The 25324-nt window shown below is 40.8% G+C and overlaps 2 protein-coding genes across 3 annotated transcripts in view; one reads left to right on the top strand and one right to left on the bottom strand.

Annotated features, from left to right (window-relative positions):
• Nucleotides 1-11289: 11289 nt before the first annotated feature.
• LOC101151118 (keratinocyte-associated transmembrane protein 2-like) lies at nt 11290-12103 on the bottom strand. Its single transcript, XM_063705957.1, has one exon. The coding sequence runs from the start codon at nt 12101-12103 to the stop codon at nt 11294-11296; it is 810 nt and encodes a 269-aa protein (XP_063562027.1). The 3' UTR covers nt 11290-11293.
• A 12421-nt stretch (nt 12104-24524) lies between these two features.
• CDC14A (cell division cycle 14A) overlaps nt 24525-25324 on the top strand; it is a 176562-nt gene continuing 175762 nt past the window's right edge. The window contains exon 1 of one of the 2 annotated variants that reach the window (XM_019036044.4): nt 24525-24691. The gene's annotated coding sequence lies outside the window, so the exon portion shown is untranslated. The remainder of the gene's footprint in view (nt 24692-25324) is intronic. The other variant, XM_019035992.4, reaches the window with a different exon arrangement.

The following is a 25324-nucleotide window of genomic DNA, read 5'->3' as shown; positions in this document are numbered from 1 at the left end:
AGAGGGCTGCTGCCCTCTGGACCCCAGAATGGTATAGCCACTGACTTGCATCCTGAACGTGGAAAAACCACAGACACTCAACTTCAACCTGTGAGATCAGCCATGGGGACTGTGCCCTGCAAAGCCACAGGGGTGGAGCTTCCCAAGGCATTGGGAGCCTGTCCCTTGGCACCAGTGTGCCCTGGATGTGGGACATGGAGTCAAAGGAGATTATGTTGGAGTTCTTAGGTTTAATGTCTGTCCTGCTGGGTTTCAGATGTGTGGGGCCTGTAGCCCCTTTCTTTTAGCTGGTTTCTCCCCTTTGGATTGAGAATGTCTACCCAATGCTTGTACTCCCCTTGTGTCTTTGAAGTAAAGAAATTGCTTTGGATTCTACAGGCTTATAGGTGGAAGGAATTTGACTTGAGTATCAGATGAGACTTTGAACTTTGGACTTTTGATTTAGTTGATGCTGGAATGTGTTGAGACTGGGAGACTATGAGGAAGGGTTGATTGTATTTTGCAATGTGAGAAGAACAAGGGATTTGAGAGGCCATGGGTGGAATGACATAGTTCGGATGTTTGTCCCCTTTAAATTTCATGTTGAAATGTAATCCACAACATTGGAGGAGGGGCCTGGTGGGAGGTGTTTGAGTCATGGGGGTGGATCCCTTATGAATGACTTGGTGCTGTCCCCACAATAATGAGAGAGTTCTCGCTCGGTTTACATGAGATCTGGCGTCTCCCCCCACTCTTGCTCCCATTCTCCCCATTTGACTTGCCTGCTCTCCCTTTGCCTTCTGCTATGACTGGAAGCTTCCTGAGGCCCTCACCAGAGACAGATGCAGGTGCGGTGCTTCTTGCACAACCTGCATAATTATGAGCCAACTAAATTTGTTTTCTTTATAAATGACCTAGTTTCAATGCAAGAATGAACTAACACACAAATCTTTTGTGTTTATCCTAGGCTAGGATGGAAGCGAGAGTCGACTGCCCTCTGGTCAAGGACTGACTCCTGCTGAGGTAAAACATGGCTGCTAGGCTTCCCCTTCAGTAGGGCTGTAAGTGGGCAATGACTGATTGACATGTTTGATATAACAGCACAAAGAAACCATAGACTACTCCTTGGCTGATCCTAGTGGCTGCAGCAGCCCCGTTTTAAAATTGTGAAGTGTGGTTGATCTTTGATACTCCATACCCTATCTGTATATTTTCTTACGAGCATCCTCTCATGTACATAATCCTACACATGTGAGCTAGTCCTCAGCTAGCTGCAAAGTGATAAAGCCTTAAATTATTCACCCTCCAAAGGGATTCTGTGTGTGTGTGTGTGTGTGTGTGTGTGTGTGTGTGTGTGTGTGTGTGAGAGAGTGTGAGTATATGTTCAAGAGACAGGAGTTGGCCGGGTGCGGTGGCTCACTCCTGTAATCCCAGCACTTTGGGAGGCCGAGGCAGGCGGATCACGAGGTCAGGAGACCGAGACCACCCTGGCTAACATGGTGAAACCCCGTCTCTACTAAAAATACAAAAAAATTAGCCAGGCGTGGTGGCAGGGGCCTGTGGTCCCAGCTACTCGGGAGGCTGAGGCAGGAGAATGACGTGAACCCGGGAGGCAGAGCTTACGGTGAGTGGAGATCATGCCACTGCACTCCAGCCTGGGTGACAGAGCGAGACTCCGTCTCAAAAAATAAAATAAAATAAAAAATAAAACATAAAAAAAGAGACAGGAGTCTAGCTATGTTGCCCAGGCTACAACTCCTGGCCTTGAGCTCCTGGCCCCTCAAGTGATCCTCTCACCTTAGCCTCCTGAAAAGGGATTCTGTGTTTTTATCAGGAATCCTAAAAATCAGAAAGCCCTCAAAACAAAAACAAAAACAAAAAACAAACAAAAAAAGACTCTAATTATGAGCTTTCTAATGCTTATGTCTTTTACATTATGCTATTTGACTAATTACTAATGCTGATCCTGCCTCTTGTTCTACAATGTCATTTATATAATATACAATTGAGTTACTGTTTTATTTAATTTTCATTCATACCATTCCTCATTTTGTAATGTATTTATGGTGACTTAAAATAAATGCAGACCATAAAATGGTAAACTACAAATAAAGAGTTAAAAATCAGGCCCAGAGAAATAAAAACTAGAGTAGAAATCATGACCAGGCATAAAAGTAGTATGCAAATGAACCACTAGAATTGAGTTTCAAGTTTGGCCTAGGATTCCTAGTGAAAGTAAAAAGAGAGACATGATATGTTACTAGTTATTCTCCCCTTGACTTCCCTTCCAATACCTCCCAAACCCTCTCCTCCCCAAGCCTTCTATTTCCTTAGTGGAGTATGTAGCTTTTCCTAACACTATGCCCTAGAAGAAATTTCTCACATGGCGCTATAAGCTTATATTATCATCACTAATTCCACCTACCTTTGCATAATAAAGGGCACAAAGCCAAAAAGAAAGTAAGTTGTAGTTGAATCAAAATTGAGCTAATGGTTAACTTGTGCACTGAGTATGTAGGAAACAGTGAGTGTAAATGACAAGACTAAAGAGAGTTGTGTATTTGTTTAGCAATTTATATCTCAGTAGCAAATAACTAGGGATTTAAGAATCCTCATTTGTGTGCTTTGGAAATATCATGCAATCACCTAGTAAAATTGCATCATTTTTTGGTTCATATGAAAATAGTTGAAGTGATGTTCACTTGGTAATTCTGTTTGCTGAACTTTGTGATTCATGTATTATTTCATAGTGGATTTAAGTTGCTCTGCTCTCTACATAACTAAATATCTTCATTTAATGGGCCACTGGGGAAATAATAGTAGTTTTGAAGGAAAAGTTTTGTTCAGAATGTTTATCATGAACTTGGATGAAGAGAGAGTATACTGGTTAAAACAGTAATAAACATGAAGTTAGCAGGTTTAATTCAAATAATAAATGACAGACTCTGGGTCTCATTCCATCTTGGGCCCTGTAAATGAACACATCACGGAGGATCTGAAACATGCTAAAATCCAGTCACATGCCTGTCTGTGGGATTTTTCTGGGCCACTTTCTGTTCTAATCCTCTGTTCTTTGCCTGCTCTATGACTCCCCTGGATCTGCCCCTCTCATATCAGGATTAACTGCAGGCATTCTTTCTTACTGACCTATTTGGACCTACTTCTCCAGCTAGGTCCTTGGCACTGTATCCTGGAGATAATCCATGGTCAGCCTTTGGCTCCACACCCTGAAGCTTTGTGGAACGGGTGCTCCTGCCTTCCCTTGCTCCTGAGAGCTTGACTCAGCTTGGCCTAGTTGGCCATGGTTCCTCACAGTACGTGAGTGTATGGGAGTGTGAGCAGTCTTTATCTCCTTTGTGTATTGCCTGGAGTCTAAGAGGGAGGAAACTGAAATGCTACTCAGAGTTGTTTATTTATTTATTTTGAGATAGGGTCTCACTCTGTTGTCCAGGCTAGAGTGCAGTGGTATGATTGAAACTCACTGCAACCTTGACCTCCTAGGCTTAAGCAATCCTCCCGCCTCAGCAGCCAGCTTATGCCATCACACCTGACTTATTTATTTATTTATTTATTTTATAGAGACAGGGGCTCCCGATGTTGCCCAGGCTGGTCTTGAACTCCTGAGCTCAAGCAATTTTTCTACCTTGGCCTCCCAGAGTGCTGGGATTACAGGCCTAAGCCACTGTGCCAGCCCAGAGTTGTTTAACAAAACAAAAAAAACTTAAAGGTGTGTTCAGTCATTCAATCATTCCTCATTCATTTATTGTCCATTGTGTGCCTGGCAGTGAGAATGCAGTGGTAAACACGACAAACACTCTCTTCACAAGAGTTAACTTAATATCAAAGGAAGAAGTAATTTTAAAGTAGCTTTTTTGGGGTGTGATTTATTTACCATTTAGTGAACATAGTTGACTGGACCTTTAGGCAAGAGTGATATGACAAAGATGACATGTCCTTAATAGGAGCTATTAATTGGTCTCCACAGTCGTTCTCAAACTGGGGATTTTGCTGCTGCAGGAGATATTCAGCAATATCTGGAGACATTTTTGGATTCACAACTGTGAAAGTGCTACATAGTGGTTAGAAGTCAGGGATGCTGCTAAACATCCTACAATGCACAGGAGAGTATATAGTTTTTCCTAACACTATGCCCTAGAAGAAATTTCTCACATGGCGCTATAAGCTTTTATTATCATCACTAATTCCACCTATCTTTTTTGGACATACAGAGTCCAAAATCTTAATAGTATTGGGATTGAGAATCTCTGGCTAGTGCATGTATACATATATATAGGTGTATATGTTAATCTGAATGTTTCTGAGAAAGCAACTGTCAGGAAAGCTGCCTTTAGCTTGGTAGCTATTATTATTATTTTTAATAGCTGGCATTAACTGATCACTTACTATAGGCCAGGTATTATGGTAAACGCTTTAAATTGATCACCTAATTTAATCATCAAAACTGAATAAGGTGGGTATTATTGCTCGCTCTGTTTTAGAGATGGACAAACAGGTGTGGTGGGATTAAGAAACTTGCCCAAGACCTCATTGATGGTAAATGCCAGAGCAGGGAGTTGAGCCCAGGAAGTCTGCCTCCTCACTCTTTACCATCACTGTTTGTCTAACTTCTCTAACTCAGATGCCAGGCTCTCCCTTCAGCTGTTCCTTAGCTCATTAGAAATTGCTTTAGTGATCTTCTTTTGGTTATAGGCATCTGTTGGAAGCCCGAGGGGAAAGAGAGGTTGACATAACGATATGGAAGTCAACACAAATTTGGGAAAAAATAATTTCACATTTTAAAACATCAACATCTAGTTTATATGAGTAATGGTTTTCCCACATGATTGTGCAGCTGACAAATTAATCTGACCCAATTAAACAGAATCAACCAACACTGTTAGTCATATCTAATTCAGCTATTGTTATGTCGATGCAGAATAAACCACAGTACTACAAACAGCAGAAGCAAGCTAATAGGCTCTGATGCATTCAGCTTTCATTATTTTATACTTTATTATTTTGGCTTTACTTTTTATTACTTTACACTTCTGCTTTTCTAAGAACCCCCAGGCAGTTTCTGATTAAAAAAAAAAATAGGATTGGATTGAACTTTTCACCAAATTTGGTGTTTTCTGAAGGCAAAGCAGTAGCCCGCTGTCATCCATACCTTTACTTGCATTACAATGTCTGAACACTCCTTGACTGTAATTTGATCTAGTTCCTGAACCCTATAAATCTAACTGATAGAGGGTAACTGAACACCATGTCTGCCCTTGTGATAGGGTGGAATTCTTCTGTCCTTCTCACCTGAGTACAACAGGCTTGTGCCATCCAAAAGAATGAAAAGGTAACTCAGAATATGTGGGGTCCTTATAGCCCAGGTGGATATCCTTATGAAGAAGAAGAAGTATGGGCCCCACAAATCGCAGGTTAGTGGGAAGTGGGTGTTGTTCTGGTCCAGTAAGTGTCTGAAATGACTTGCTCTGACAAATACATATGTGTGTGCCTATAGATTTGGCTGTTTCATTTTTAGAAAGAGTAACTTATGGCCTGATGTAGTGGCTCACACCTGTAATCCTAGCACTTTGGGAGGCTGAGGCAGGAGAATTGGTTGAACCCAGGAGTTCAAGACCAGCTTCGGCAACATAGCAAAACCCTGTCTTCACGAAAAAAAAAAAAAAAAAAAAATTAGCCAGGCATGGTAGTGTGTGCCTGTAGTCCTAGCTACTCAGCAGGCTGAGGTGGGAGACTTGCTTGAGCCCGGGAGATTAAGGCTGCAGTGACCCATGATTGCACCACTGCACTCCAGCCTGGGCAACAGAGGGAGACCCTGTTTCAAAAAAATAAATAAGAGTAGCTTACCTGGAATTCATATCTGTTTGGCTCACCGTGAGTGGAAAATGCCTTTGTATGCAGGGCCAACAACAGTTTCTAGTGGGTTAAATGTTAGGGATGTTGACTTTCTTTTTCTCCCTTCCTCCTTTCCTCCCTTCCTCCCTTCTTTTCTTTCTTTCTTTCTTTCTTTCTTTCTTTCTTTCTTTCTTTCTTTCTTTCTTTCTTTCTTTCTTTCTTTCCTTCCTTCCTTCCTTCTTCTCCTTCCTTCCTTTCTTCCTTCTTTCCTCCCTTCCTTCCTTCCTTCTTTCTTTCTTCTATCTATTATCATGTAATTGATAATAAGGGAGGATGACAGGTAAAACTATTTTGGGGGTAAGCATCCTTTTTCCTGCTTGTTATCAAAATTGATATATCATCTTTCTCTCATACAGTTTAATAAGTCTCACAGATACTTTCATTAATAACTTATCTGAATTCCTGGAGTGGTAAATGGTTGTCTGGTGGGGTTTCTATTTGTTTGTCTCTCTTGTCCTTTAGAAGTCACAGAGAGGTTAACTATCTCAAAAATTCATGGCTGGTCAATAGTTTAGATCAGTAGCATAGCTTTATGTTTTAGAATCTTCAGAAAGGCTTTCAGAGGATCCATCGTTATTCACCCTGCTTCCAGAAATGTTTTCTGCTACTGCCTGCAAACCCTGTTTGACACTAGAGGTACTTATAGTCCAATCTGAATGATAAGGTTGTGATAATAGCAGCTACCTCTTAACTGATTGCAATGTGCTAAGCTCAGTACTGGCTGCCTTAAATTGTAATCTCTCCATTCATCTGTGTAATATCTTATTTATTTATTTTGAGATAGAGTCTCACTCTGTTGCCCAGCCTGGAGTGCAGTGGCGCAATCTCAGCTCACTGCAACCTCCGCCTCCCAGGTTCAAGTGATTCTCCTGCCTCAACCTCCCAAGTAGCTGGGATTACAGGCATGTGCCACCATGCTGGGCTAATTTTTGTATTTTTAGTAGAGATGGGGTTTCGCCATGTTGGCCAGGCTGGTCTTGAACTCTTGACCTAAGTTGATCCACCTGCCACTGCTTCCCAAAGTGCTGGGATTACAGGCATGAGCCACCGCGCCCAGCCAGCTCTTTTATTTATACCCAATATATGGACAGGAAAAGTATAGTTTACATTAAAATAATACAGGTTGGATTGAGTCACACAGCTGTTAAGAAAGTAGCTTAATTGGAATTTAAATGCAGGTTGGCAGATATCAAGTTCTTGACCTTGTCTCAAAAAAAAAAAAAAGTATAAACATTATTAGTTTTATTTACCACAAATGGAAGATCAGGGAATCTGGAGGCACAGGTTTGTGTTGTAACACTCCAAATGCCTCAGCACAATGGTAGAAACTCTCCATTATTTGTGTGTGTGTGTGTGTGTGTGTGTGTGTGTGTGTGTGTGTGTGGTTGTTTTTTTGAGACAAGGTCTCACTCCGTCACCCAGGCTGGAGTGGAGTGAGATGATCTTGGCTCACTGGAACCTCGGCCTCCTGGGCTCAAGTGATCCTCCCACCTCAGCTCCTCAAGTAGCTGGGACTATAGCCAGGCCACTTTGCCTGGCTAATTTTTGTATTTTTGATAGAGATAGTGTTTTACCATGTTGCCCAAACTCAAACTCCTAGGCTGGTCTCAAACTCCTAAACTCAAGTGATCCACCCACCTCGGCTTCCCGAAGTGCTGGGATTACAGGTGTGAGTCACGGTGCCTGGCATGTTTTTCTGGTTTGAAAATCCCAAACTTCTTTTCTTTCATAATTTGCTCCAGCCACACTGGATTACTCATTGTACCCCAGGTATGCCTCACATTTTTATGTAACAAATTTGGCAAGGATTTAATACATCCAAGGCACTGTATATTCGGGGGAGTTTAAAGAAGAATAGACATTGCATAATCTAGTGGGGATGGCATTTGTGGGCTGAGATGCTGTATTGCAGACATTAGTGTGATGAGCACTCCCCAAAAGAGGTACAGATAAAACTCTGTAGGAACACAGAAGAGGAAGTGATTACGTGTGACAAAAGCAGCATGTGAGCTGGTTCTTCACTAAGAGAATTTTAGCAGGTAGAGATGGTGGAAAGCACATTCTAGGCATTCTAGACAATCCCAAAGCTATGGCATGGGAGGTGTTAACCTGTACAGGGCATGATATGTCTAGGGAAGAGCTACACTGTGTGGAAGAGGACTGGTATCACATTGAACATGGTCAAAGACAGGCTTGCAAGGTGGTGGGGGACAGATGGCCAAGGGCCTCAAATTTCTGATAAGGAATGTGGATTTTGTTCTATAGGCCTAGACACCATTAAAATCCAAAGACTTGCCAAAGCCTCTATCCACCCTGATCTTTCTTGACTCCCCTAAGAATGCTCACATCACTAGCACCTGATGTTTCCTGTACCTGGAAAAATGTTTCCCCAAATATCTGCACAGACCATTCCTTTGTTTCCTGCAGGTCTTTGCCAAAATAATACTTTATCAGAAAGATTCCCCTGACTACCCTGAGTAAAATGGCACCCTCTTGCCCTGTATCCTTGAACCCACTTTTATTCTTCTCATAGTCCTTATCACTAGCTGGTATATTCTTTGTTTACCATTCTTCCCTCCCTCTTTCTTTCTCCCTGACCTGAAATATAAACTCCTTAAGGCAAGAATTTTTTTGTGTATGTTTTATTCACTGCTATCTTTACAACATCAAGAAGAGGGCATGGTACAAAGAAGGTGCTCAGTATATATTTGTTCAATTAATGAATTAATTAAAATTTGAATTTCCAGCCTCTGAAGCCCCTTAGAATGCTTATATGTTAGCAAATTTTTCTTATTTTTAAAGGCTACATGCAAAAGATTCAACTGGATTGTTTGTTAACAAATGAGGAATACTGGTACTCTCCCTCAGATGTAATTATGCAAATAATCCTCAGATCACATGTTTAAAACAATAAAGTGTGTCCCTTAGGACTCTCAGGTAGCTAGTTATAGACAATAAAACTCAAATGGGCTCAAAGGAAAAGGAGAATCTTGTGGTTCACAAAATAAAAAATTGCAGGTGTAGTTCTTCCATCATGTACCAGTTGACCCAGTGATGTAACAAATCCTATTTCTATCCCTCTCTCCGCTTGACCTTTCATGGCTGGATTTATCCTTGGATTCCACTTGGTGGCAAAAAGGCAGCTACAATTCTAGATGTTACATTTGCTCCCCACATCATGCATCAGAAAAGAACAGTGCTTTTGAACTTGATCTCTGACACAGAGTTTGAGATTCACTCTCTCTCTCTTTGGCTCAAATTGTGTGCCTTCTTCATTCCCACCTCAGTCATTGTGACCAGTGTCGGGGTGGACAATGCTGATTGGCCAAGCCATCCAGGGCCCACCACTAGAGCGGAGGTGGATGAGTGAGGTTAATATGACCACAATTATGTGGCCGAGGAGTGAATGTTTCAAAGGAAAATTTAGGGTGCTATTGGAGGAAGAATAGGAACTTGGATCCTAGGGAGGCAGCCAACACAAGACCTGGCTTTGGGTATTCTCTTTCAGGTAGTTGACATTTGCTCCCCAGACTGGTGGTGATGGACCACAACTGTGTGGACCCGTTTCTAATCTCAGTTAGGTGATATTTTTGTTCCCCTTTTTTTTCTGCAGGTATTTCAAATACTCACTATGCTCCACAAATCCCCTACCTTGTCCTACTCCTTCTTAGCAAATGATTTTGACTCTAATTCATAGAGAAAATAGAATTAGACAAGTATACCATTTCTACCACCTGACCATCCAATTCACAAACTCATTTACATTTGTACTCATTCGTACCTAGTCCCTTGTAATCTTAAGAGTTGCAATTAGCGAACTATCCTCTGTGGGCCTGCCACATTTTTTTGTAAGAGAAAAATGTTATAGGAAGACAGTTATGCTCATTTGGTTAAGTATTGCCTTTAGCAGCCAGGCGTGGTGGCTCATGCTGCTCTCCCTCAATCTACCAGTGTGCTCAAAGATATCAGACTTAAAACAAAACAATTCTCTTGGTTCTTCGACACTCTCATGACCCTGCTCTTTTATTTTCCCTTCTCATCCAAGCTTCTTTTTGTATATATACATATCTTTGCCATTTATTTTTAAAAATCTTATTCAAAATATTAAATAATACAGTTTCAGATATGAAAAAATTACTGCAATAAAACAGTTCAGAGATATTTCCATTGTGCTTCCCTTCCTTGTTAGGAAAGTACACTGTCCACCCTAGAGACAGGATGGACGGCCTTCTTCCAGCTCTACCCAAAGCACAAGCCCACTGGCTCACCTGGGCCCTGCTTGACATATATTAGGGCTTATGTTTTCTGAAATGTTGTAGTGACACTTGTAAGTCAACCATGGTTCAAATCACATATTTATGTATTGATCAGTTCTTTATGATAGAAAGATAGACACAAATGAAATATAGTAAATAATTTCCAGTTGCCATAAAAAACAAAAACAAAAGAAAACAAGCGTGGAGGAAAAAAGGTCATTGTACACAAATATACTTTATGTATACAAACAACTTCATTCAGGTATAATTTTAATTTGAAAGACCTAGATACAGTATTATTTAAGTGATAATGGCCCATAAGATTTATTCAAATTCACTATAAAATAATACATGGAGTAAACAAATGTGATGTAATTTTAAACTCTGCCCAATGCTTGAAACCTTGGAGGAACCCATGCTACAATCAATTGCTAACTAAAAGCAACTGTACATGTATTTAATGTTTTATCACAGTTTCCACTTCTAAATTTAACATAGTAATTCAAACCAAAAAAATAGTATCTCTGTAACGTTTTATGTATGTCCACTGCAAGCTGCAGAGTCTCTGTTGCCAAGATTTCTTGACACATTTAATGTTTTACCTAAAATTGTGGTCAGATTGAGCAATATCGTTATCCTAAATTATGTTTAAATTATCTAAAAATATCCAAAGCAGTTTTCTTGGAAGGAAAAAAAATATTACTCAAATGTAAAGCATTATCACACATATCCTTGTACATTACAGTTTGGGATCACAAAAAAAATGTGTGGTTAAAAAATGGTATTTGAATGGCAGAGAATGAATGTGAGTCAGCAGTAACAGATATGTTAGAGTTTAGTTACAGGTTTGGGATCTTTTAAAAGTAGCATCACTAATACTTCCAGAAGAAGCATAATAAATCTAAAACAATAAAAACTAACAGTGTAAATATAAGGTAATGCTTAACTCACATTTTGGACACCTGATTAAACTCAACTCTAAAAGTACAGATCAAAACATTATATACTCCTTGTTTATGACATTTAATTTCCAAAGCAGCAAGGCAAAAGAGAGACCCACCTCTCATTTAAGTACCAATTGCCTATGGCAAACATCTGCACAATATCATATAAAAAGTCAAGCAAATAAAATTACATAATAAGCAAACTCAAATCACAGGGCAAAAAATATAATTATTGGTAATCTTCAAAGAAGACATTGCCTCATTAACATTCTGATCTAGGCAATGGTATTCCACTGTTTTGGAACAAAGGCCATCACGCCACTTTCTGCTTTGAACCAGAAGAAAAATCTTCCTTTTTTTGTGATATGTAATGTAGACAATAGCAATGCAAAAAGCAAAAATAATGAGATGAAAAAAGAAATGGCTATCTTCCTCTTCTATATTTGAGGATGGCATCTTAAAAGATTTCACTGACTGTTCAATTTCCATGTAACCCCTGTTTTCTTCCAAGGTGTCATCAGACTCGTCGTCATCCCTGTGGCCCGTGGTCCAGTCATAGTCTGGTTCTCCATAATTGCCACTGTCCAGAGTGTCTTTGGCTGTGGATGGAGAACTGTTCAGCGTGAGAAGATCCTCCTCCTCTATGCTAGGATCTTCATTGTTATCAGCTTCCTCTTGAGACAGAGGTGTAGGCGAGGGATGAGGGGCCACAGATGCTCCTCCACTTTTCTCAGTACTCATTGTGGGAGGGAGGGTGGTACTGATTTGGGAAATAGAAGATTTGGTTTGTTTTTCATGTGTTAAAGCATTCACATTTGGGGTAGAAATATCTGAGTTGAGTACAGTTTGAATCAGTGAATCAGTCCATGATACAACACTGGATAGAGTGGCAGACACAAGGAGGAGCGCCAAGACCAGCAGCCGCACCAGCTCCGCAAAGGCTTGGATGGCCGACCTGGGCAGCAGTTTTGCTTGTGCGGGCCCCCTCATCCTCCTCAGGGCAGCAGCAACCATAACGGACTCTTTTTTTTTTTTTTTTAAATGTATTATCACTCTGTTGCCCAGGCTGGAGTGCAGTAGCATGATCTTGGCTCACTGCAACTTCCGCCTCCTGGGTTCAAGCAATTCTCCTGCCTCAGCCTCCCAAGTAGCTGGAGTTACAGGTGTGTGCAACCAAGCCCACCTAATTTTTGTATTTTTAGAAGAGACACGGTTTCATCATTTTGGCCAGGCTGCTCTTGAACTCCTGACGTCAGGAGATCCTCCTGCCTTGGCCTCCCAAAGTGCTAGAATTACAGGTGTAAGCCACCACACCCAGCCCCAAGCTTCTTAGAAGTGTTGTTTTTGTCTGGATGTGGTGGTTCACACCTGTAATCCCAGCACTTATGGAGGCCGAGGTGAGAGGATTCCTTGAGCCTAGGAGTTTGAGACCAGCCTGGGCAACATAATGAGACTTGCCTCTACAAAAAAATTTAAAAATTAGGTGTGGTGGTGCATGCCAGTAGTCCCGGCTATTTGGGAGATTGATGTGGGAGGATCACTTAAGCCTGGGAGGTTGAGGCTGCAGCAAGCTATGATTGTGCCACTGCAGTCCTGCCTGAGTGTAGTGACAGAGTGAGATCCTGTCTCGGAAAAAAAGAAAAAAGGAATATGATCAGCCTCATATTCCTCACCTTCCAGTCACTTCTCAAACCACTTCAGTCTTCATCATTTGCTGTTAGTTAACTAGTTAATGAGGTCAATAAGTTTAATTAATTAATTAAACCATTTAGTTAACTAGGTAAAATATGTGTGGGGTAACCATTATGTGCCAGGTACTGTTCTAGGCTCTGAGCAGTGACAAAATTGGCAGAAACTCTTGCTGAGTGGAATTTGTAATATAGTGGCGAGACAATGAACAAAATAATAAGTAAAATATCCAGTATGTTAGAAAATAACAAGTGCTATAGAGAAAAACCAATCAAGGAAGGGAGATGGGGAGTGCTCACTGCGAACATGATGTTTGAGCAAAGAAGGTGAGTTAGTGTGCCCTTGGCAGAGGGAACAGCAAGGGTAAGAACCCTTGTATGGCAGTGTCTGGAATGTTCAAGGAACTGCAAGGACCAATATCGCTGGAGCAATAGGAATATGGGGCAGAGTGATAGGAGATGGGGTTGGAGAAGTAACGGGGGTCTATGTTACTTACAGCCTTACATGCCATTCTAAAGATTTTGGCTTTTGGCCGGGTGAGGTGGCTCATGCCTGTAATCCCAGCACTTTGGGAGGCCGAGGCGGGTGGATCACCTGAAGTCAAGAGTTCGAGACCAGCCTGGCCAACCTGGTGAAACCCCGTCTCTACTAAAAATACAAAAAAATTATCCAGGCATGGTGCTACATGCCTGTAATGCCAACTACTTGGGAGGCCGAGGCAAGAGAATTGCTTGAACCTGGGAGGCAGATGTTTCAGTGAGCTGAGATTGCACCACTGCACTCCAGCCTGGGTGACAGAGTGAGACTCCGTCTCAAGAAAACACAACAACAGCAGATTTAGTCTTTTGTTCTGAATGATTTCACTCCAAATGATTTGGGATATCATTAAAGAGTTTTTGAGCCAAGAAGTGATATGACCTTATTTGGCATTCTAAAGGGATCCCTCTGGCTGCTCTGAGGGAAGCCAGCTAGGAGATTCTTGCAATTATTCAGAGATGATGGTGGCTTGGATATGGCACTTGCTGGAGAACTGTTCCAGTTCTGAATATATTTTGAAGATAGAGGTAACAGAGGATTGCTATAAATTAGATGTGGTATAGGACAAAGAGGGGAGTCAAGGATAAATCCAAGGTTTTTGGCCTAAGCCACCAAAAAGGTGAAGTTGTCATCAATTGAGATGAGGAAGATTGCATAAGGACCAAGTTTTAGAGGAAAGATCAGGAATTTGTTTTGGGACACACTAAGTTTGAAAGGTCTTTTGGACATTTAAGTGAAAATGTCTAGCATACAGTTAAATATATGTCAGGAGATCAGTAGAGAGGTCAGGGTTGGAGATAAACATTTGCAAGTAAACATATAGATCACAGTTAAAAGTCATATAACTAGATGACATCACAAAGGGAGTGGCTGAGATAGAGAAGTGTATAGGCTCTGAGTCCTGGGTACTCCAAATTTAAAAAGCCCAAAAAATGAGGAGAGAGTCTAAAAAAGCAGCAGCCCATGAGACAGAAGGGAAACCAAAAACCAGGATCTATGATGTCATGAAAGCCAATTAAGGAAAGTGATCAGAGGAGGAGGAAGCAAACAACGGGGTTAAATAGAGCCAGGTGTGGTGGCCCATGCCTGTAATCCTGGTACTTTGGGAGGCTAAGGCAAGAGGATCGTTTGAGTCTAGGAGTTTGAGACCAGTTTGTTGTCCCTTAGCAACATAGGGAGACCCCATCTCTATGCCTGTGGTACCAGCTACCTGGGAGGATGAGATGGGAGGAGTGGTTGAGTCTGCACTGAGCCATGAGTGTGCCACTGCACTCCAGCTTTGGCAACAGAGTGAGACCCTGTTTCAATCGATCAATCTATCAATGCTAGTAATAGGTCCAGTAAGATGAGGACTAAGAATTGGCCATTGAATTTAGCATCTTGTGGATCACTGGTGACCCTGACAAGAACATTCTGGTGGAATAGTGGATACAGAGCCTGATTAGAGTGTGTTCAAAACACAATGAGAGGAGAAGGATTAGAGACAGAGAAGATAGAAAAATTTTGAGGAGGTTTTGCATGAAAGGCAACAGAAAAACCACATTCTATTTGAGAAAACGAAAGACAATTGTTCTTTCTGATTTTGATTTTCTGTTATCGTTGACACTGTACGCTCCCTTCCCCTTGGCTTCCAAGACTTCCACCTGCCAATATCTACATCTTTGTGCCTAAGGACTTCTGAATCCTGCATGCACCAAAGGAAATGCTCAGAAATTAACACCCCTAGGAGCAGCCCTCCACCAATGGGTGACAGGAGTTGGTGGATAAATATCACAGCTCCTGTGGGGATAATTCTGAGGCTCGTGGTTTTATATCGCACCAAGCCAGTGGTAGCTAGGCTCAAGGACACACCCTCTATTAGTTGCCTTCACTTCCTTGCCCCATTTCTTCACTTCCCAGATGGTTTTCTTGTACATCCCAAATAAATTACTTGCACTTGAATTCTTGTTTCAAAATCTGCTTCTTGGGGAAGCAGATTTAAATTAATTTAAATATTAATTTAATTTAAATTAAATTAAGACACTGTGTATTTAGATTTAATCTAAAACTTAATAAAGCTCAAATGCACCATGCTACACAATAAATACTAACTTTCAGTTTATAATTAGCATATTTGCAATTAAAGGCCCCTTCTTAAATAATTTTGGGCAAATGCAACAAGGTCTTTAGAAAATGGAAAGACTCAGAAAGCTTCCTTTTGCAAGTAATTCCTAGGCTTCTTTTCTTTTTCTACCTGTGATAAATAAGAAATATGTGTTTGATCTTTGTCCCCAGTTCCTGACATGGAACTTCTAAAACCCTTGGAATTTCCTGAATGATAGGGGCGATAGTGTTACTATAGGTAGGCAGACAAGAGCAGGGCACGAGAGGCCTCCCTACCCACCGCCCAACCAGGAACATCAGGTGACCATCAGATGATGGTCATGCAGTTGATAACTTTCTCTCTAAATAATCATTGATTGTAGCCAGCGCCAGGGAAAGGCAGTCTCTCAATAGATAGGAAACACCTGAAACTAGTGATTAGCCACTTCCACGTAAGATCTCAGAAGTTGGGTGGGTGGGCTCAAGCATGCACTTTAAGAGGCAAAATGGTGGAGTTTAAGCCCTCGACTGCTAAGGGAAAAATGCTTCAAATGAGCATGTGCACAATGTCAGTAAACACTCTGTGCATGCAGCCCCTCCCTACTGCTGGCAGGCCATTGTGCATGCGGACAGCCCACCCCAAGGGAAGAATCAGGGGAGAAGGACGCAACCCTCAGAAGCATGTCATCGTATAAGACCCCAAGCCAAACATCAAACAGGGCATGGTGTTTGACTCTCTCACGTCCCCCACTTGGCCCTCTTCCAAATGTACTTTACTTTCTTTCATTCCTGCCTAAAACTTTTTAATAAACTTTCACTCCTACTCTAAAACTTGTCTTGGTCCCTCACTCTGCCTTATGCCCCCTTGGTCAAATTCTTTCTTCTGAGAAGGTAAGAATTGGGATTGCTATCTACCTGTATGAATTTGCCACCAGTAACATGCTTTGTTCCCGCAAGACTTGGATATGCTCCCTAGTGGTAAAGATTGGAGCATCTTTTGTTATTCATAATAAGCCTCTTCCAACCATACTAAGGTGACTTTTGGGGGACCCCTCAATAGCTTCAGGATAGGGGCTGGTTGTCAGAGCAACTAACCTTGTGAAACTTTCAGCCCCACCTCAAGACTTCTGGGGAGGAGAGAGAGAGGAGCTGGAGACAGAGTTCTATCACCTATGACCAGCGATTTATCAACCATGCCTACATAGTGGAACTGCCATAAAAACCCCTAAATGACAAAGTTTGAAGAGCTTCTGAGTTGGTGAACACATGAAGGTGCTGAGAGGGTGGTGTGCACACAGGGCATGGAAGCTTTGTGCCCCTTCCTCCATACCTTTCCCTATGCCTCTTCCATTTGGCTGTTCCTGATTTGAGTTCTTCATAATAAATTGGTAATTGTAAATAAAATACTTTCCTGAGTTTGATGGCCATTCTAGCAAATTACTGAATCTGAGGAAGGGGTTGTGGAAAACTCTGACTTATGGGTGATAGGTAATGGTGATGAAAAGAGTAAAATTCTGGAAAATATTTGAAGAGATTTATTCTGAGCCAAATCTGAGGACCAGGACCCATGACATAGCCCCAGGGAGGTCCTGAGAACACGTCCCTGAGGTGGTCAGACTATAGCTTGGTTTTATATGTTTTAGGGAGATGTAAAACATCAATTAATACATGTAAGAGGTACACTGGTTTGGTCTGGAAACGCGGGGCAACTTGTAGGGAGAGGGATGTCCTAGGTCATAGGCAGATTCAAAGATTGCCTGATTGGCAATTGGTTGAAAAAGTTAAGTTATTATCTAAAGACTTGGAATCAGGATGGGCGCAGTGACTCATGCCTGTAATCCCAGCACTTTGGAAAGCCGAGGTGGGCGGATCACCTGAGATTGGGACGAGACCAGCCTGACCAACATGGAGAAGCCCCATCTGTACTAAGAATACAAAATTAGCTGGGTGTGGTGGCACATGACTGTAATCCTAGCTACTGGGGAGACTGGGACAGGAGAATCACTTCAACCCGGGAGGCGGAGGTTGCGGTGAGCCAAGATGGCGCCATTGCACTCCAGCCTGGGCAACAAGAGTGACACTCCACCTCAAAAAAAAAAAAAAAAAAAAAAAAAAAAAAAGGACCTGGAATCAATAGAAAGGAGTGAAAGAGTGTCTGGGTTAAGATAAGGGGTTGTGGAGAACAAGGTTTTTGTCTTGTAGAGGAAGCTTCCAGGTAGCAGGCTTCAGAGAGATTAAATTGTAAATGTTTTTTTATCAGACTTAAAAAAGATGCCAGACTCTTAGTTAATTCTCTCCCGGATCAGGGAAAAGACCTGGAAAGGGGGAGAGGATTCTCTACAGAAAGTAGATTTTCCCCACAATAGACAGCTTTGCAGGGCCATTTCAAAATATGTCAAAGAAATATATCTGGGGGTAAAATACTTTGATTCCTTTCAAGGTTAGCTATCTGTCATGTTGGTATCTTATTGCTACAAGAGTCTATTCGGTCAGTCTTTAGGTCTCTGTTTCAATGTTAATACTGGTCAGTTGTACCTGAATTCTAAAGGGAGGAGGGTATAATGAGGCATGTTTGGACCCCTCCTTTTCCATCACAGCCTGATCTAGTTTTTCAGGTTAACTATGGAATGACTTTGGGTGAGAGGAGGGGTCCATTCAGTTTGTTGGGGGGCCTAGAATTTTATTTTTGGTAACCTTGGAACTTGAAACTGGCATCTGAAGTGACACAGTCTTGTGGTACTGAACTTTTAACTTGTGAGATCTGATGCTAACTCCATGTAAATAGTGTCAGGTAACTCCAGGTAACTTCTCTGCTCACGCCAACTGGGTGTCCTACAATTAAGTTGAACTGTAGGAAACCCAAATGATGTGGGCAGAGAATTGGAGAATTGTTTGGTATGGAAAATTCCTACACATTTGATGTTGGAAATGTGAGTAGAAACAGTAGAGAACTACCAAAAACTAAATTATTTTTAAAAGTACATTTTTTCCTGCATTTTGATGGCATTAGCACACTATGAGCATTGCTGAATATGAGGATGAGAGCGAAAGTCTGATTTCATGCCAGGTATGTTAAATTTTGCGTCTGTAATCTCTAATCAAATAAAGTCTAGGAAATTATTAATTACACAGTAATGCTTAGGGCTCATAAGTGATTTTCTTTTAAAAATACTTTATGAATGCTAATTATGCAACCTAGAATCTGTAAGGTAGACAGATTATTTTATGGTCAGAGTAGTTATTTAACTTCTCTTGAGAGACTGATTTCTCCCAATACAACACACTCAATTACTATTAAAATATGAAACTTCTTTATAAGTAGATAAGGATTACTGAATATTCCCTCTTTAATGCAGCTAAAGATATACTTCCCTTTTTCTACTCCTATAGAACCTAAAAATGTTACACTGTACTTACAAAATTACTTGAGAGGCTGAGAATGGTGGCTCAAGCCTGTAATCCCAGCACTGTCCAGGTGGGAGGATTGCTTGAGCCCAGGAGTTTGAGACCAGTCTGGGTAAGACCAGCCAGGGCAACATAGCAAGACCCTGTCTCTACAAAAAATTAAAAAAAAATCAGCTGGGTGCAGTGGCATGTGCCTGTAGTTCCAGGTACTTGGGGGGCTGAGGTGGGAGGATCACTTGATCCCAGGAGGTGGAGGTTGCAATGAGCCGAGATTGTGCCACAGCACTCCAACCTGGGTGACAGAGCAAGCCTCCATCTCAAGAAAATAAAAATAAAAATAAAAATAAATAAAATAAATAAAAATTACTTGAGAGACAGCCCATTAAAGTTGCAGAGAATCTTGCACCAGGAGTTAGGTCTTGATATTTTATCACCTCTGTGTCTCAGTGTGTCAGTTTTGGTGTCTTTTGAGAAAAGAAAGCTCGTTTGGAGCTGCTGCTTATCATTTTCTTTTAAGAATACCTCTTTCTTGTCCTTGCGATAGTTTGCTGAGAATGATGGTTTCCAGCTTCATCCATGTCCCTACAAAGGACATGAACTCATCATTTTTTAAGGCTGCATAGTATTCCATGGTGCATATGTGCCACATTTTCTTAATCCAGTCTATCATTGTTGGACATTTGGCTTGGTTCCAAGTCTTTGCTATTGTGAATAGTGCTGCAATAAACATACGTATGCATGTGTCAAACAAAACACTGCATGTTCTCACTCATAGGTGGGAATTGAACAATGAGAACACATGGACACAGGAAGGGGAACATCACACACCGGGGCCTGTTGTTGGGTTGCGGGAGAGGGGAGGGATAGCATTAGGAGGTATACCTAATGTTAAATGACGAGTTAATGGGAGCAGCACACCAAAATGGCACATGTATACATATGTAACTAACCTGCACATTGTGCACATGTACCCTAAAACTTAAAGTATAATAAAAAAAAATACCTCTTTCTTTATCCACATCAAAAATACCTTTTTCTTTACCTACATTTTAAGATGTTGATATTCTCCATGGCTAATTCCAGTTTTCTTCATCTCTCATTTCATACTCTCTTCCTTGGAGAAAATTTTTATTCGGAAGAGATAGACATAATGTTTACTAGGTTCTGAATACTGATCTAAACACTTCACAGACAAACTGGTTTCATTTTTATGATGTTATGAGGTAGATACTCTTATTATCCTCATTTTATAGACTAGGAAAATGAGGCACAGAGAGGTTAGTCATTTGTCCAAGTTCTCATAAGCAGTAAGTGGAGGGATCAGGACTTGGACTCAGTCTGTCTCTAGAGGACATGCTCTTCATCACCTCACTATGCTTATCTTGTCTTTCCCACCATGTAGATTGAGCCTAACCTTTGGAGAATCTGAAACTTGTCAGTCAAGCCCATCTGCCTCTCCTGAGCATGGAATCTATATATTAAAGTGCTTAACATGTATTTTCATCTCATTGTCCAGCAGATACTTCAAATTCTAGATAGCACAACTGAGTTCATTTTTCCTCCCATGAATAGCCTGCACTTCTGTTTTAGAAAATGGCATCACCAGCCGGTCAGTGAAAGAGTTACAATTCTAGGAGTTATCTTTGGCTCTTCATTTCCCCCTCAGCTTTTACCTACATCTGTTTTGCCTATCCTGTCAATTGTATTTCCTACAGATGTCTTGAATTTGGCCTTCTATGCCTATTGTCATCTACTCTTATCATTTTTTTCCTGAATGACCAAGTAGCAGGGGTTCCAGTTTGTGCATAAACCATGCCCACCATTGTAATTCATACATAGTTGGTTTCATCTGATGAACTGGCAAAGAAGGCCCTCTGTTTTAGTCTATTTTGTGTTGCTATAGTAGAATACTTGGCTCTGGGTAATTTATAAAGAACAGAGATTTATTTCTTATAGTCCTGAAGGCTGGGAAGTCCAAGGGCAAGGGTCTCCTTGCTGCATCATCCCATGGTGAAAAGTAGAAGGGGAAAGAGAGCATGAAAGAGAAAGAGAAAGAGAAAGAACTAACTCATCTTTTCATCAAGAACTGTAGTAGTCCGTCCTCACACTGCTGTAAAGACTGGATAATTTATGAAGAAATGAGGTTTAATTCACTCACAGTTCCACAGGCCTAACAGGAATGATGACTGGGAGGCCTCAGGAAACTTACAATCATGGTGGAAAGGAGAGGAAGCAAGTACGTTCTTCACATGACAGCATGTGTGTCTGGGTTCACAAGGCCCCAGCATTCAGAGTTGGGGATGTGTAAGGCAAGGCAGGAGAGGCAGCTAGACTTGGCAATGACTTCATATCACAGACCAACCATAGGCAGTGGACACCTAGGTAACTCTTCCCAGGATACCTTCTTGAAATTATGAAGGGAAGAACTGACTAAAATAAATAACGCCTCCCCACTGACCTTTAAAGGACCTAACAGTGGAAGAATTCCAACTGGACCACATTTCTTGAGACCTACCTGCAGATCAAAACACAAATGAAAGTTTTGCAGCTCTTCGCTATTGCAGAGGTTCAGGGGAAGGGATGATGTTTGCCAAACAGATAAAATTAGAAGAATTCAGGATACAATATGAAGGCAGAGAGGCAAGTCATGTGGATTGACTGGATGTGGCGGTTAGATTAAAGGTGACTTTTTTTGTTTTTTGAGATGGAATCTCGCTCTGTCGCCCAGGCTGGAGTGTACTGGTGTGATCTCAGCTTACTGCAACCTCTGCATCCTAGATTCAAATGACTCTTCTGCCTTAGCCTCCAAGTATCTGGGATTACAAGCACGCACCACCATGCCTGGCTAATTTTTGTACTTTTAATAGAGACGGGGTTTCGCCACGTTGGCCAGGCTGGTCTCGAACTCCTGACCTCCAGTGATCCACTCAGCTCAGCCTCCCAAAGTGCTGGGATTATAGGTGTGAGCCACTGTGCCCGGCCAAAGGTGACTTTTAACTTGGAGTTGGCTTAAGCAATTGGATGAATGATGGTAGTATGTACTGACCTGGCTAAGTCTGGAGGAGGAAGAGGTTTAGGGACAGAAATCAAAGTTCTGACCAGGAACAGTTAAAGTGATAGGAAAGAGTTAGCTTGGAAAATCAGCGGTCTTCTTGTCAAATTTTATGTGTGTGTGTGTGTCTTCCTGCCAGCAAGTGGGTAATATTTGGTTAATGATGCTCCATGAACTAAAGTCACTTTCAGAGAAATGCTTTAAATGGCAGTGATGAGCTAAAGTCCATCAGGAAAACCTGACTAAGCAAACTGTCCCAGAGCACCAGGAAAGACACCATGATACATAGACAGATAGAGCTTGTTAGATAAGAATTATATCTCCACACTGGTGAATGGTTTTTCACTTAAGAGGAGATGAGCAAGGCTGGGATTGGCTGCCCCTCTGGGGTCCCAGGGCACATGTCATGTAGTGCTGGTCTGATTTTTTTTCTTTTTATTCCATAAACCTTAAGGACAATTAACTTGCCCTCTACAATGTAAAATAATCAAATCATTCACATTAATTTATTATTTCTAAAAGTTTTTAAAGAAGGTTTTTAGAAATCAAGTTCTTACATATGCCAAATTACTTTTGTTAGTTAATTAGAATATATTTTTAAAGTGTAATTCTTTTTCTTTTTTTTTTTTCTTTTGAGACGGAGTTTCACTCTTGTTGCCCAGGCTGGAGTGCAATGGCACAGTCTTGGCTCACTGCAACCTCTGCCTCCAGGGTTCAAGTGATTCTCCTGCCTCAGCCTCCCTAGTAGCTGGGATTACAGGTGCCTGTCATCACGCCCGGCTAATTTTTGTATTTTTGGTAGGGACAGTGTTTTGCCATTTTGGCCAGGCTGGTCTCCAACTCCTGACATCAGGTGATCCACCTGCCTTGGCCTCCCAAAGTGCTGGGATTACAGGCATGAGCCACCATGCCCAGCCTAAAGTGTAATTCTTATATATTCTATTTTTTACATTTGCTTAGGGTCCTTTTACTCAAAATAGTTACAATTTAGAAGTTATCTATATTATCTTATCTACATTTATCACCAACACAGGCAAATTAAATTTCAGGAATCTAAGACAATTCTTCCCATTAAGTACTTAATCATGTTCTGCAAAAACCAGGCAAGTTGTATTTTGTCTTTTTAATGGTGAGAGGTAAAAAGAAAGAATGAAACACGCTATTGCGGGTGTTTGTCTACATTCCCATTATAATTCTGATTTTGGGGGGATTCATGGAGTAAAGTCCAATCTATTTACAATTAGTTAAACAATTTTGCAGACTCTTTCTGTCAATTTTTAAAATCCCAGCCTGGGGATTTTAGGCTTTTCCTCATTAATGTACAGTTGACCCTTGAACAACATTGATTTGAACTGCACAGGTTCACTTGCACATGTATTATTTTCAGTAAATATAGGAAAATCTTTGGAGATTTGTGATAATTTGGAAAAATCTTGCTTTTCCTCTCGCCTACTTTATCGTAAGAATACAACATATATATAACATATAGCATATAAAATCTGGGTTAATCACCTGTTTATGTTATGGACAAGGCTTCTGGTAAACAGTAGGCTGTTAACTTTTAGTTGCATGTGGATATGCAACTGTGCTCCCAACCCCTGAGTTGTTTAAGGGTCAACTGCATTTCATTTTGGTGCCCCATTGCCCTCTGGATAAAGTCCAAATTTTTGGACTAACTTACCAAGATCCTTCTTCCTCTTCTCTTTTATACTCTGGGCTGGAGCCAAATGGAGCTGCCTCAAATCCTGAACTGGCCTTTCTCTCTACTGTTTCCTGGCCTATGTACAGACTGTTCCCTCCGCCTGGGATTCTCTTGTGTGTCTTCCTCCTTCCACGTACCCTCCTGCCTTGCTCTCTCTACTATTTGGCTACCTCCCGCTAGCTAACTCCTATTCAACCTTCAAGTCTATACAAGGATTCTGCAGGGAACCCTTTCCTCATGCCTCAGGTCTGATGCAGCCCACACAGCCCTCTGCTCTGTGCTTACTTCAGCCTAGCATGTATCTTGCTTATGGAACCTGATTGCTCATCCATAACCCTTTCTAGAATGTAACTTCCTTAAGAATAGAACTCTGCCTTATTCTCAGTTGCAATCCTAGCACCTAGCACAGAGCCAGACAAATAGTAGATAGTAAATTTTTACTGAATGAATGAATACACAAATATAAAGAAAATGTATATTTGATGTTATGGAAATAAAACATAGGTATGAAGAGAAATATTTTACCTAAAATACATATATTTTAGGGTAAGTAGACATTATTTTTGTGTATGTGTTACATTATTCATATCACTGTTATCCTACATTAACAAATACAGGTATATTTAGATATCATTTGAAGAAAACATAGACTCCATGTAGGAAGGCTTGGTATGTGGAAGATATGAAGTGTGATTTTTTTTTCTCCCATGGGAATCAATACAATTATTGATGTTAATAACAACAAGAACAACCACTAATAATATGTTCAATACATATGTAGTATTTTTGGTCAGAAAAATGGAAACCAAAGGTCTCCTGTTTATTGAAATTATAATTTTCTTCTAGAGTTTCTACACAGGACTAGGCATCAGAAAACATATGTTCCAAAAGTGTGTCAAGGGTCACCATGGAAACCACAGGGCACATTTGTGTCCCAGGCTTCTGGAACACTAAGGACCGAAAGAACGTGAGTGAGAGCAGGGGAATTTAGGAATCTGTTGAGGATGCCTGAATGGGGTTGTTGGCCCTGATCACACTCTAGAGACAGGCATATCATCACAGGCAATCAGAAATGAAGAAGGACATTAACTTGTACCCTGTGGAATTGTCTTCAGTTGATAAAAAGGACTTCTCTGTGAGTGTATATTTTAATTATGCTTTTAGCTAGGAGTCAATTAAATTACAATACCTAGATCCAAATAGTTGTATTCATTTGAGACTTGTGAAAATTAGATTTTGGAAACAAGTTAGTAGTTCTTAATCTATGCTTAATATTAATAAATATTTGTATTTATTAATATAAATGCTAGGCTGTATTTGTACAGCATCACATTTGTACACAGTGTCTAGCATCACAGCATGACACTCTCATTTAATTTTACTGTTATTCTTGTGAGTTAGAAATTATTATAATTTCTATTTAATGTCAGAGGAAACTGAGTCTAAAATAATGCATACAGTTGGTGGGAGAGAGATGCCTGAAAACCAGGCTTCTGATTACAAATCCAGCATTTTTTCCACTACTCCAGGCTACAAAGTAACTGATTTATGAATCCAGATGATTCACATGAGTTCATCTCCTCACATTTTAATTACTCATTTATTTATCCATCCTCCAAATACATACTGAGCATGTATTTTGTGTGTTTCCTCATTTATAAAATGGAAATAATAATATACCTACCTGATAGGCAACCAATGTGAGAACTGAGATGTAAATTGCTGTGCTTGGTTTTAAATGAAACCGAACTATTAACTACTATTATTT

Source organism: Gorilla gorilla, chromosome 1, assembly GCF_029281585.2.
Source record: "Gorilla gorilla gorilla isolate KB3781 chromosome 1, NHGRI_mGorGor1-v2.1_pri, whole genome shotgun sequence".
NCBI lineage: Eukaryota > Metazoa > Chordata > Mammalia > Primates > Hominidae > Gorilla > Gorilla gorilla.
The sequence above is the reverse complement of the archived record's forward strand: the minus strand, read 5'-3'. Positions and strand labels throughout refer to the sequence as shown.